Source organism: Vicia villosa, linkage group LG2 (assembly GCF_029867415.1).
Source record: "Vicia villosa cultivar HV-30 ecotype Madison, WI linkage group LG2, Vvil1.0, whole genome shotgun sequence".
In the NCBI taxonomy this organism is placed as follows: domain Eukaryota; kingdom Viridiplantae; phylum Streptophyta; class Magnoliopsida; order Fabales; family Fabaceae; genus Vicia; species Vicia villosa.
In genome coordinates this window covers 113,821,250-113,831,664 of record NC_081181.1, presented here as the reverse complement: position 1 = coordinate 113,831,664, position 10,415 = coordinate 113,821,250, and the positions used below count along the sequence as shown (strand labels likewise).

The window sequence follows — 10,415 nt, the reverse complement described above, 5'->3', positions numbered from 1 at the left end:
TACTGTAACAATTATGGTCTCAAATTCTCTTTTGAGATTTCATGGATTCAAATCCTCCCTAAAACCAACACTCTTCACCAAAATTCACGCTTCCTTTCATTTTTCCCAGGAAAAAATCATCAAAACTACGCCAAAAAATGCTTCTTTTCTTCTTCCCAATGCCATTTCATACATAATTGCAACATGTATCATATCTGGTGAAAAACTATCTCTTCTTTAGTTTCTGTCATATCAGATTTTGAGTTCATTCGTTCTTTATTATTTTGAAATGTTGTTAGGTATGCTGCAAAGTGTATTTTCAGTTTGTTGAATATAACATGGTGGTGTTAGTGAAAGGATGACTTGGACAACTGTCCATAACCAAACTCATTTTTTGTCACTTACAAACAATCAACCCCATTGCTTTGAATTGAGCAATAGTTTCAATGAAAAGGGATGGTTATGTTTACTCAAAAGGTGCAACAGTATGGAGGAATTGAAGCAAGTTCATGCCCATGTTTTGAAATGGGGTATTTTCTTTGATTCTTTCTGTATGAGCAATCTTGTTGCAACTTGTGCTTTAACAAAATGGGGTAGCATGGATTATGCTTGCTCAATTTTCACTCAGATGGATGAACCATGTAGCTTTGATTACAATACAATGATTAGAGGGAGTGTCAATAACATGAGACTTGAAGAAGCTTTGTTGATGTATGTTGAAATGCTTGAAAGAGGAATTGAGCCTGATAAGTTCACTTATCCTTTTGTTCTCAAGGCTTGTTCTTTATTAGGCGCGCGAAATGAAGGAGTTCAGATTCATGGACATGTTTTTAAGATGGGTCTTGAAGGTGATGTGTTTGTGCAAAATAGTTTGATTAACATGTATGGTAAGTGCGGGGCGATAGAATGTGCCTGTGTTGTGTTTGATAAAATGGGTGAAAAGAGTGTGGCTTCATGGAGTGCTATTATTGGTGCTCATGTTTGTGTGGAGATGTGGAATGAGTGTTTGATGCTTCTTGGAGAGATGAGTAGGGAAGGAAGATGTAGGGTTGAAGAAAGCACACTAGTGAATGTGCTTTCTGCTTGTAGTCATTTGGGTTCTCCTAGTCTTGGAAAGTGTATACATGGGATCTTGTTGAGGAACATTAGTGAACTCAATGTTGTTGTGGAAACAATGTTGGTTGATATGTATGTAAAGTGTGGGTGTCTTGAGAAAGGTATGCGTGTATTCGAAAATATGTCGGAGAAGAATAGATATTCTTGTGCTGTAATGATATCTGGTCTTGCCATTCATGGACGTGGTAAGAAAGCTCTTAAAATTTTCTCAGAGATGTTGGAAGAAGGTTTGGCACCAGATGATGTTGTCTATGTTGGGGTGTTGAGTGCTTGCAGTCATGCTGGTCTTGTCGACGAGGGTCTTCGATGTTTCAAATGCATGCAACTTGAGCATAAGATCGTTCCAACGGTTCAACATTATGGTTGCATGGTGGATCTCTTGGGAAGATTTGGGAAGCTAAAGGAAGCCTATGAACTCATAAAGAGCATGTTAATTAAGCCTAATGATGTGATTTGGAGGAGTCTGTTAAGTGCTTGTAGAGTTCATCATAACTTAGAAATCGGAGAGATTGCGGCTGAAAATCTCTTCGCGTTGAATCAAAATAACACTGGCGATTATTTACTGCTAGCAAATATGTACGTGAAGGCGCAAAAGTGGGACGATGTAGCAAAGGTCAGAACAAAAATGGCCGAGAAAAACTTAGTACAGACACCCGGGTTTAGTTTGATTGAAGCGAAGAGGAAAGTGTACAAGTTTGTTTCACAAGACAAGTCTACACAACAATGGAACACCATCTATGACATGATTCACCAAATGGAATGGCAATTGAAATTCGAAGGGTATATACCCGATACATCGCAAGTGTTGCTTGATGTAGATGAAGAAGAAAAGAGGGAGAGATTGAAATGTCATAGTCAGAAGTTAGCAATTGCTTTTGGATTGATACATACATCAGAAGGATCTCCTTTAAGAATAACAAGAAATCTTAGGATGTGTAGTGACTGTCATACTTACACTAAATACATTTCCATGATCTATGATAGGGAAATTACTGTAAGAGATCGTCATCGTTTCCACCATTTTAAAGATGGAACTTGTTCATGTAAAGATTATTGGTGAATTTGATTATGTTTTTGAGCTTGTTCCTAAGGGTTCTTTTAGAAGTAAGGGCTGGTAATTTTCCTGCCTCAGTTCACATTTCTCACACACATTTGTTATAGCTGTTATATCCTTATATTTTCACGTTTCTTTGGTAACTCCTTTTTTTGTGTGTTAATGTTTGAGTACAAGATAACAAGATAGAGTCACCAAATTGCTGGCTTATATAACAACAGAAGAGAACAAGAGGAAGTGTGGAAGTGCAAATTTAATTTAAAACTAATTGAAATAGAGTATGATACACCTTACCACAAAATTTTGAGTTTAATTTCTATAAAGCACCAATATAAAGTTATACTACACATGTTTTAAATGATGTGTTGCCACATAAATCAAATATCACAATTCATGTGTTTTCAAAAATAGTAAATGGTAGTACTCCTATGTGCTGTTGCTGAATTCGAGGTGCAATGACAGGAGCCTTCTTGGCCTTGAGCAGTCACCAAAACTTTTAGTTTTCAGGATTGGAATGAGATGATCCTTGACTGATATTCAATCTGTTTTTTTATTATTTGCCACTGAGAGACCTATTTCTACTCGCTCGGCTCCGAAATTATGGCTCATTATTGCGAATAGTTATTGATAATGCCTTCTTCATAATGAATGGGGGTGATTCTGATAGGAAGATTCCTATCAAGACTATAAAATTAGGGTTTTCTAACTAAAAGGGGAAGAACATTAAAAGTAAAGGAAATTAAAATAAAGATAACTTTTGATTTCATTGATTGATTCTCAATGTCTCTATGAGACTACATTATATAATACCCTTAATGGATAATAGACCTAAAAGCCCAACAACTATTAAAAGTCCAAGGATAACTAGAATTCAACAACAACACTAATAACTAATATTATAAATATGAATATACTCCTCTATCATTGCCGCGGGGTTCACTTGAACCTTGTCCTCAAGGTTCTAAAATAAAACTGAAGATGCTAAATTGTTATTGCTATATTAATCTTTCTTGAATCCCACACAATGAAGAGAAAAAAAAACTCCACTAATTGAACCCATCCACTGGACAATTTCTTCAATTTCTTCACTATGATAAATATACTCTTTCTTTGCTGCTTCAGGTTTGTATCATCATATCTCAGGTAGCAACCTCTATCTCTATCTTTTGCCAGCCCAAAATAAATAAACATTGCCTTGGCATGACCAATATGCAAATATCCATTAGGCTCAGGAGAGAATTGAATCAAAACTTTCCCACATGTTACTTTCAAGTGTGTATCAAGAAGCCCCTTAGTATTGCAACATCTCAGAATAGTACCATTAATAAAAGGAACTTCAGTATGCACCTTCAAATTTTCCTCTATATTAAGGAATATCAAATATGAATTAAGATCTTCTTCACCTTGCTTAGAGGTTGCTGAAATTTTCTTTATTGCAATGGTTTTTCCATTTTCTACCATGAACCCTTTATAAACACTTCCAAACCCACCTCTTCCCACAAGATTTTCTCTGCTGAACTTACAAGTAGCTTTTGACAGTACCTTGTAACCGAACATCGTAGGCGCATCGGCAACCATCCTTGATAGGCTTTCAATGCCTTCATTCCGGTCACCCTTCTCGTATCTTTTCTTAGAAGTTTCCCAAATAACCGAAAGTAAACTAACTAACACAAGAACCGGTAAAACAATTATCAATACAAACTTGATTTTTCCAATAACACTGTGTTTAACAGAAAGAACAGGCAATGACCCTGATGTGAAAAACCAATTTAGGATTTGATGAATTCCAGGAAGAGTCTTTCCGGTTGAGGCTGTAAAATCAACATTAGCATGAATAGCATTCAAAACAGTATTCATGAGAAGGTTTCCTTCTGCATACAAGGCCTTCCTTGAAAGTGCCACTTCAACCATTTCTTGACTGTAAAATGAATAAAAAATCTTGCCGATTGCATTTCTGAAAATCGAATCCAAATTACTCACCAGTAACTCCTCAAGTTTAGTCGCCATAGGATCCTTCCAATCCTCAACCTCGAGCACACGTAAATACAGCTCCTCTGTATAACAATCTAAATCCAATTCCGACGGATCAAATTCATGGAAGTCAGGCAGATTTGTAAATCCATAAAGAGGAAAATCACCATCGACATTCGACGAACGGTCATTTGGAACCATAGTGAACTCATGATTTAACTTGCTCTTGCAATTACTACCTTGTTCATAATCAAAGGAAATTAAAAGAAATTCTAGTTCCCGAGCGACAAATGTATCAAAAGCTCCATAAACTTCCTCTTTGACATTTGAAAGTTCCTTTGACTTGACAAGCTTAGCAGCCTTGGAAATGGTTGGCAGAGGTATTTCATCAAACACATTGTGGGCAACATATGAGAGTCCAATTCCATTAGATTTTCTTGACTCACCTATTGCATAATACAAAGACCCAAAACCAATTTGATCTGGTGGTTTCCGAGGAATCGCAAAATCGAACCAAGAAAGGGAGTGATTATTCTTCTGTGCCGGAATGGACAATGATGAAGAATCGTTGTATCCCCCTAATTCATTCAGAATGAGCTGCTTCGATTGTTTTACTCTTGGGGTTTCTTCAACAATAACCGATATATTGTTTACAAAGCTATCAAGGAAAAAAGTTACCTCTGGACTTCAATGATTCATCTTTCGTATCTAACACCGAGTCATCAATCTCTCTGTTGACGACGGCGGAGAGAGCGGCGCGATGTGGCGGTGGTACCGGTGGTTCTTCAAAGATTGACGTCGGTGGTGGGTCCAATGGTGAGATCTCTCTCACTGAGTCTGTTTCTTCAGTTTTCTGGAATCCTTCTAAGTTCTTGTTAAAAGAGAGATCGAGGACGGTGCGCGTGGAGCTGAGGAAACCGAACTTCGCATTGATTTGAAGGAGTTTGAATGCTGCTCTGGAGCTGTAACTGGATTCTTTTTCTAAGTAATACCATTTGTCCAAACGATGCTTACCTTTTGCTAAGAGCCTTGGAATTAGCTTTAGAATACTTGATTTCTTCGGCTTTGAGAACAACAGCCGAAAGTTTCTCTTGCCATTCCTTGTTTGTCTTAGTAACAGAAGTGTGAGATTCGGTGACAATCCTCAAAATCTGTTGAATGAAAGAACCTCTAATGGGTTGGTGACGCTCGTTTTCCAAGCTCTTCTCACACACTCGTATGGCTTTGGCCCTGGCTGCGTCATTTTCAACAACTTCAAAACACACAGGAACAATATGGGAAGAAGGACTGGACAGAAATAATTGAGTACTCTCTCGGTGTTTGTGTTTATGTTTAAGATTCCTATTTCCAACATCATGTTCCAAATAGTTGCAGAATTGGACTTTTTGAGAGGTTTTTTTGGATCTTTTCTTAAAACAAGGATGAGACACTTGTAAATGCTTTCCAAAATCTTTTTTAATTGTGTGATAGGTTTTTGTTGGTTGCAGTGGTTGATGATGATTATTGTAGTAGAATGGATAATGAGATGATGAATATGATGCATATGGATTAGGTGGAGGTGGTGTATACCCATGATTAAAATACAAATATGGGGTTGTAACATGTGGATTTGTGGAATAAGATGAGAAAATTTCCCATGGAAAGGATGGAAATGAAGGTGTGGTAGGAGTTGTGAAAGAGGGGTTTGTGGGATAGGTAGGAGGAATGCTCCATTGATGAGATGAAGGTGTAAGATAAGGGTAATCCATTGGAGGATTTGAGTACATGATGAAAGCACCAATTGATAGGAAGATTCCTATCAAGACTATAAAATTAGGGTTTTCTAACTAAAAGGGGAAGAACATTAAAAGTAAAGGAAATTAAAATAAAGATAACTTTTGATTTCATTGATTGATTCTCAATGTCTCTATGAGACTACATTATATAATATCCTTAATGGATAATAGACCTAAAAGCCCAACAACTATTAAAAGTCCAAGGATAACTAGAATTCAACAACAACACTAATAACTAATATTATAAATATAATATACTCCTCTATCATATTCTCTTTTCTTTCTTGCTAGAAAAACTATAGTATTAGATAAGAAGAATTTCAATACACTCCATTTATTTTCTCAGAAACCTCATAAAAGTTCTATTTTGACTGTGTTTGGAAAGGTCCTCTCGGGCACACTATGTTTTGAAAGAATCCTCTCAGACATAATGTTTTGTAAAGATCCTATCGGAACATAATACTACAACATTTATGGTTTTAGACAACCAAATGTTGCTTGAAGGCAGAAAACTAATGTCAAAACAAAAGACAATGGTTAGGCGAAGATTTTGTTGCCTATTGGTATATGCGACATTTTTTATAAATTAGGTATGCACTCATGAGGTGAACTATTTTTTATTAGGATTTAATAGAAATACACTGACAGTGCAAAGTCCGTACAATTATTTATTAATTGACTTCTTATTTCTTACTAATATTTTTCAGTGTGCATTCATGAAATGAACTTTTATAAACATGTTTCGATTTCTATACCTATTCTTAAAAGAGCATTGTGATACTTACACCCAAATTTTTACACATATACTTACACCTTATAAAATAATGCAACTATTTATATTTAATTGTATTGGAAAAAGTAAAAATATAATTATTAAAAATAACAACATAAATACGGTGTAGATGTCATTTTTTGTGTAAAAATAGCATTCTTGTTCTTAAAATTTAGCATTTCTAATGACCATACTTTTGAAAAATATATCAATGATAAAGATTCTTTTATAACAATAATTGTGTCCGAAAGGCTAGAAACAACTAATGTATATGTTTTCTGTTATATATTTTAAGCACAGTTTTATCTGATTATGACCTAAAATATAAAAATGATAATATATACGATAAGAACTAGACTCTTTGCTTAACCGTTGTCTTTTGTTTTTGCAACGGTTATTTGTGTTCCAGCAAAGATTATGTACTCTTCTTAAAACAATAAATATTGTAGTGAATCGTGATATGCGTTGAAAGAATCCTTTCACATAGAGTTAGAACAAAATTTTTACTTGGTTTCCGAAAAATACATTGGCTACACTGAAAATTATTATATATTAGTGCTTGTTCGGATCCAAATAGAGGTAGCTCGAGGTTGTGTCACATATGACTCTCTTTTTCTTATGCCAGAATGATAATTTTTAGAGTTAATAATGTATTGGCGTATCAAACTCATCACTTGGTATTATGGTCGAGAGGCCATGTCTGTATTAGGTTGGATATTTGGACTTTTAGCCTTATGGGTTATGGCAGACTTTAGCTTCAAAACACGTGGTATGTAAAAACCGAAATGTTTAAGCTCAATATTCTGGACTTGGATCCTCTCATTTAATTTATTCTCTCCAACTATCTCCTTCACATTTATCTCTCTATATCTCTCTAATATTTTCTCTCTCTTCTTCTTTTTATCATTTTTCTTAATATCATTAATTTAATTACACTTGCTTGCTTTTGGTGAAGGAGAGAAAAGGAGGGAAGGAGAGGATCCATGGTGCAATATTCTAGTTTGATTTTTTTGTTGTTTACAAGTGGGAAAAGGAAAAGAAAAAAAAAAGAAATTATAAAGACCAGTACACCACCGCACTATTACTAGTCTCAAACATTAACATAGTTGAATAAACTTGATAGCATAATTTGAGTCAAAATAACACATTAGGTCTTTGATGTCAAGTTCTCACGTACTGATCCGCTGTCGCTTACGAATCAAAAACGAGTGTTTTGTAAAAACTGTAGTAACGGTAACGACAACTCGGATATCGTCTCACAAGGATTCTCGTTGATTATTAACCAAAGGTAAATTGATTTAGGGGGGTTTATTTTAGTTTAGGATTCGATTATGAAAAACAAAGTAAATAATTGATTATCAAATAAGCTAAAACGGCTAATCTACTGATTTCGGTTCCGACTTATCATTGATTATTATAATTTCAATCTCGTAATCCATTCCTATTCGACTACAAAACTCACTTACAAGCGCAACAAATTTTATATGTTGTAAGTTCCTATGATCCGAATTAAGCAAACGGATTTAAGCCCTCGCGGATTAAGCAAACGCGAATTAATCAAATACGATAACGAATTAAGCAAACACGAACGTGATTATAGTTAAGGATCATACAACAATCGAATTAAATCAATATACTCTATGAAAATTGAATTAAGCAAACAATAATCACATAATATAATTGAACGGAATAGAAACTTGATTAAAATTATTATAACCTCAAAGTATGATTGAACCCGTAATCAGCAGATTTTGCCTTGTAATTAGTTCTCCATTACAAACGTACGAAGCTTTCCAAATTCCTTCGTGAAAAGTAAACGTGAATGTAAACAATATGGCCAGACCTAGGTAAAATGGGAGAGACAAGAATTCGGGTCATAACCGAACTGGGTCAAACAGACATAACTCAGGCCCAAACTAATCGACCTAAAACTAAATAAAACTAATGCTGCAGCTTCAAACGAAATTCTGGAAAATATCCATTCCGAATCTGACTTCGACTTCAACACGAGAATTGTATCTCTTTTTCTTAGCTTTCCGAAGATTACTAGAACGCGTCGATCGGATTCCCGGAGCTCTAGTTATGATCATTTCCGTGCAGACTGCTAAAGCTGAAAATTAAATACGAAAATCAAATAACAATAAAAATAAATTAAAATTTAAAAACATAATAAAATAGAAAAATAAACAAACCAAACCATAGAAATGCCTAAGTACAAACATAAAGGAACGTGCATCAAAATGCACTGATCAAATTCCCCCACACTTGAACTTTTGCACTCCAAGCAAAATTAAACCAAACTCAAGAAACACACAACATCTGTTACTCATTCCAGACTACAAACTCTTCTGCGTTTAAGGTTGCATCAATAGGTACTAATCTTGCACACTAAAGATACCGTAGGAACACAATTCCGCAATTGTGCGGTCATGAGCCTCCTGAACATACAAACCACTTCGAATCATGTTATTATGCCAAAACCTAACTTACTTATCCTCCTTTTTACTCTTTTTCATTCTGGCGCAATCACATTAAGCCCGTTATCTCCACACACTCATAGTAAGGCTACCGGTTAGTGACTCTGATCCTTTTTTGCATGGGGTTCTGGTTGCTAAGTGGTATACCCCTTTTATTCCTCAATTGTAGTTGCGGGGGATCGGACCGTAATCCTCCCTACCAAGTTCAGCACCAGAAACCTCTGAACCAACTAACAACGGGACTTGAAATCTCTTTTTTTTTTTAGGTTCTACAACCGTTGGCTTAAGTGACCGGGTGAGGGTCACCAAACTTAGAAGGTGCATTCCTTTTTATTTTTTTATTTTTTTAAAACTTGGATCACTCACTTATTTTCATCGGCCTCCTTACGTAGAACATGTGTGAGATGGTGTCGACTGCAAAGATAAACTACTCAAGAGCTATTAGAGAATGATAATTCAAGGCTATGTCATAACAAGTATTCAAAACAATTTCCATACTCAGGAGACTTACGGTATTAAGACGATACCGATCTTGTGAACTTTTCCCAAGTCTCCACAACTAACCTCATATTAATCTATAGCCTAAAACTTTCAGAGAAGCATTTTTTTTAAACTGAAAACAAAACAAAGAACAAAAGAAAAGAAAATTAAAAAAGTAAATGATTTCTTCCCCCGCACTTAAAACATGCATTGTCCTCAAAGAAAAGACGTAAATATTAAAGTAAGAGGGAGAGAAAGGAAAGAACACACCCGAGTAGTCAAGGAGGATATGTGATCACATAAGCAACCTTTCCCAAAGAGATATATTCTACATTTTCTTCTTCCAAAGTGGGGCTCTCATGGAGTAGCTTTGGGTAATGTCCATTGAACTTGGAATTTTTATTAGTGTCTTCGCCTTTTATTCCAGGATCAAAGAAGAATCTTCGATAAATAAAAGTGTTGAATGGACACGTGATCTTTTCCACAACACCAAAGATCAAAAGATTGAGGGGCTGCCTCACTACTTTGGTTTCATGTTCCCCTTCAATTGAGACCCTATGCAAATTCATAAATGGGCTAATATCGAGAATTTCGGTCAAAGTCCACCCAATTGCCTTCTTATTCTTCTTTAAACCCTGCAAAAACTTATTTTCTTGATCAAAATCAATATTCGAAGAAATTACAATCAGGAGTCTCTCATTACTCTCTAAATAAGCGTATTTCAAATTTTCAGGAAGTTGCTTTAGCTCGGGGGAAGGTGGCTGCTCAATAGAAGGAGTGCTTGGGACAGC

General features: G+C 35.6%; 1 protein-coding gene across 1 annotated transcript; it reads left to right on the top strand.

The window, feature by feature from the left end:
- Window positions 1-2,244, top strand: LOC131651825 (pentatricopeptide repeat-containing protein At1g31920-like). Its single transcript, XM_058921531.1, has one exon. It carries the CDS (start codon window positions 338-340, stop codon window positions 2,153-2,155), a length of 1,818 nt encoding a protein of 605 aa, XP_058777514.1. The 5' UTR covers window positions 1-337; the 3' UTR covers window positions 2,156-2,244.
- The last annotated feature ends 8,171 nt before the right edge of the window (window positions 2,245-10,415 follow it).

What these genes read in the sequence shown, in the direction of transcription:
- LOC131651825 (XM_058921531.1), top strand. Translation starts at nt 338, where the DNA reads ATGACTTGGACAACTGTCCATAACCAAACTCATTTTTTGTCACTTACA.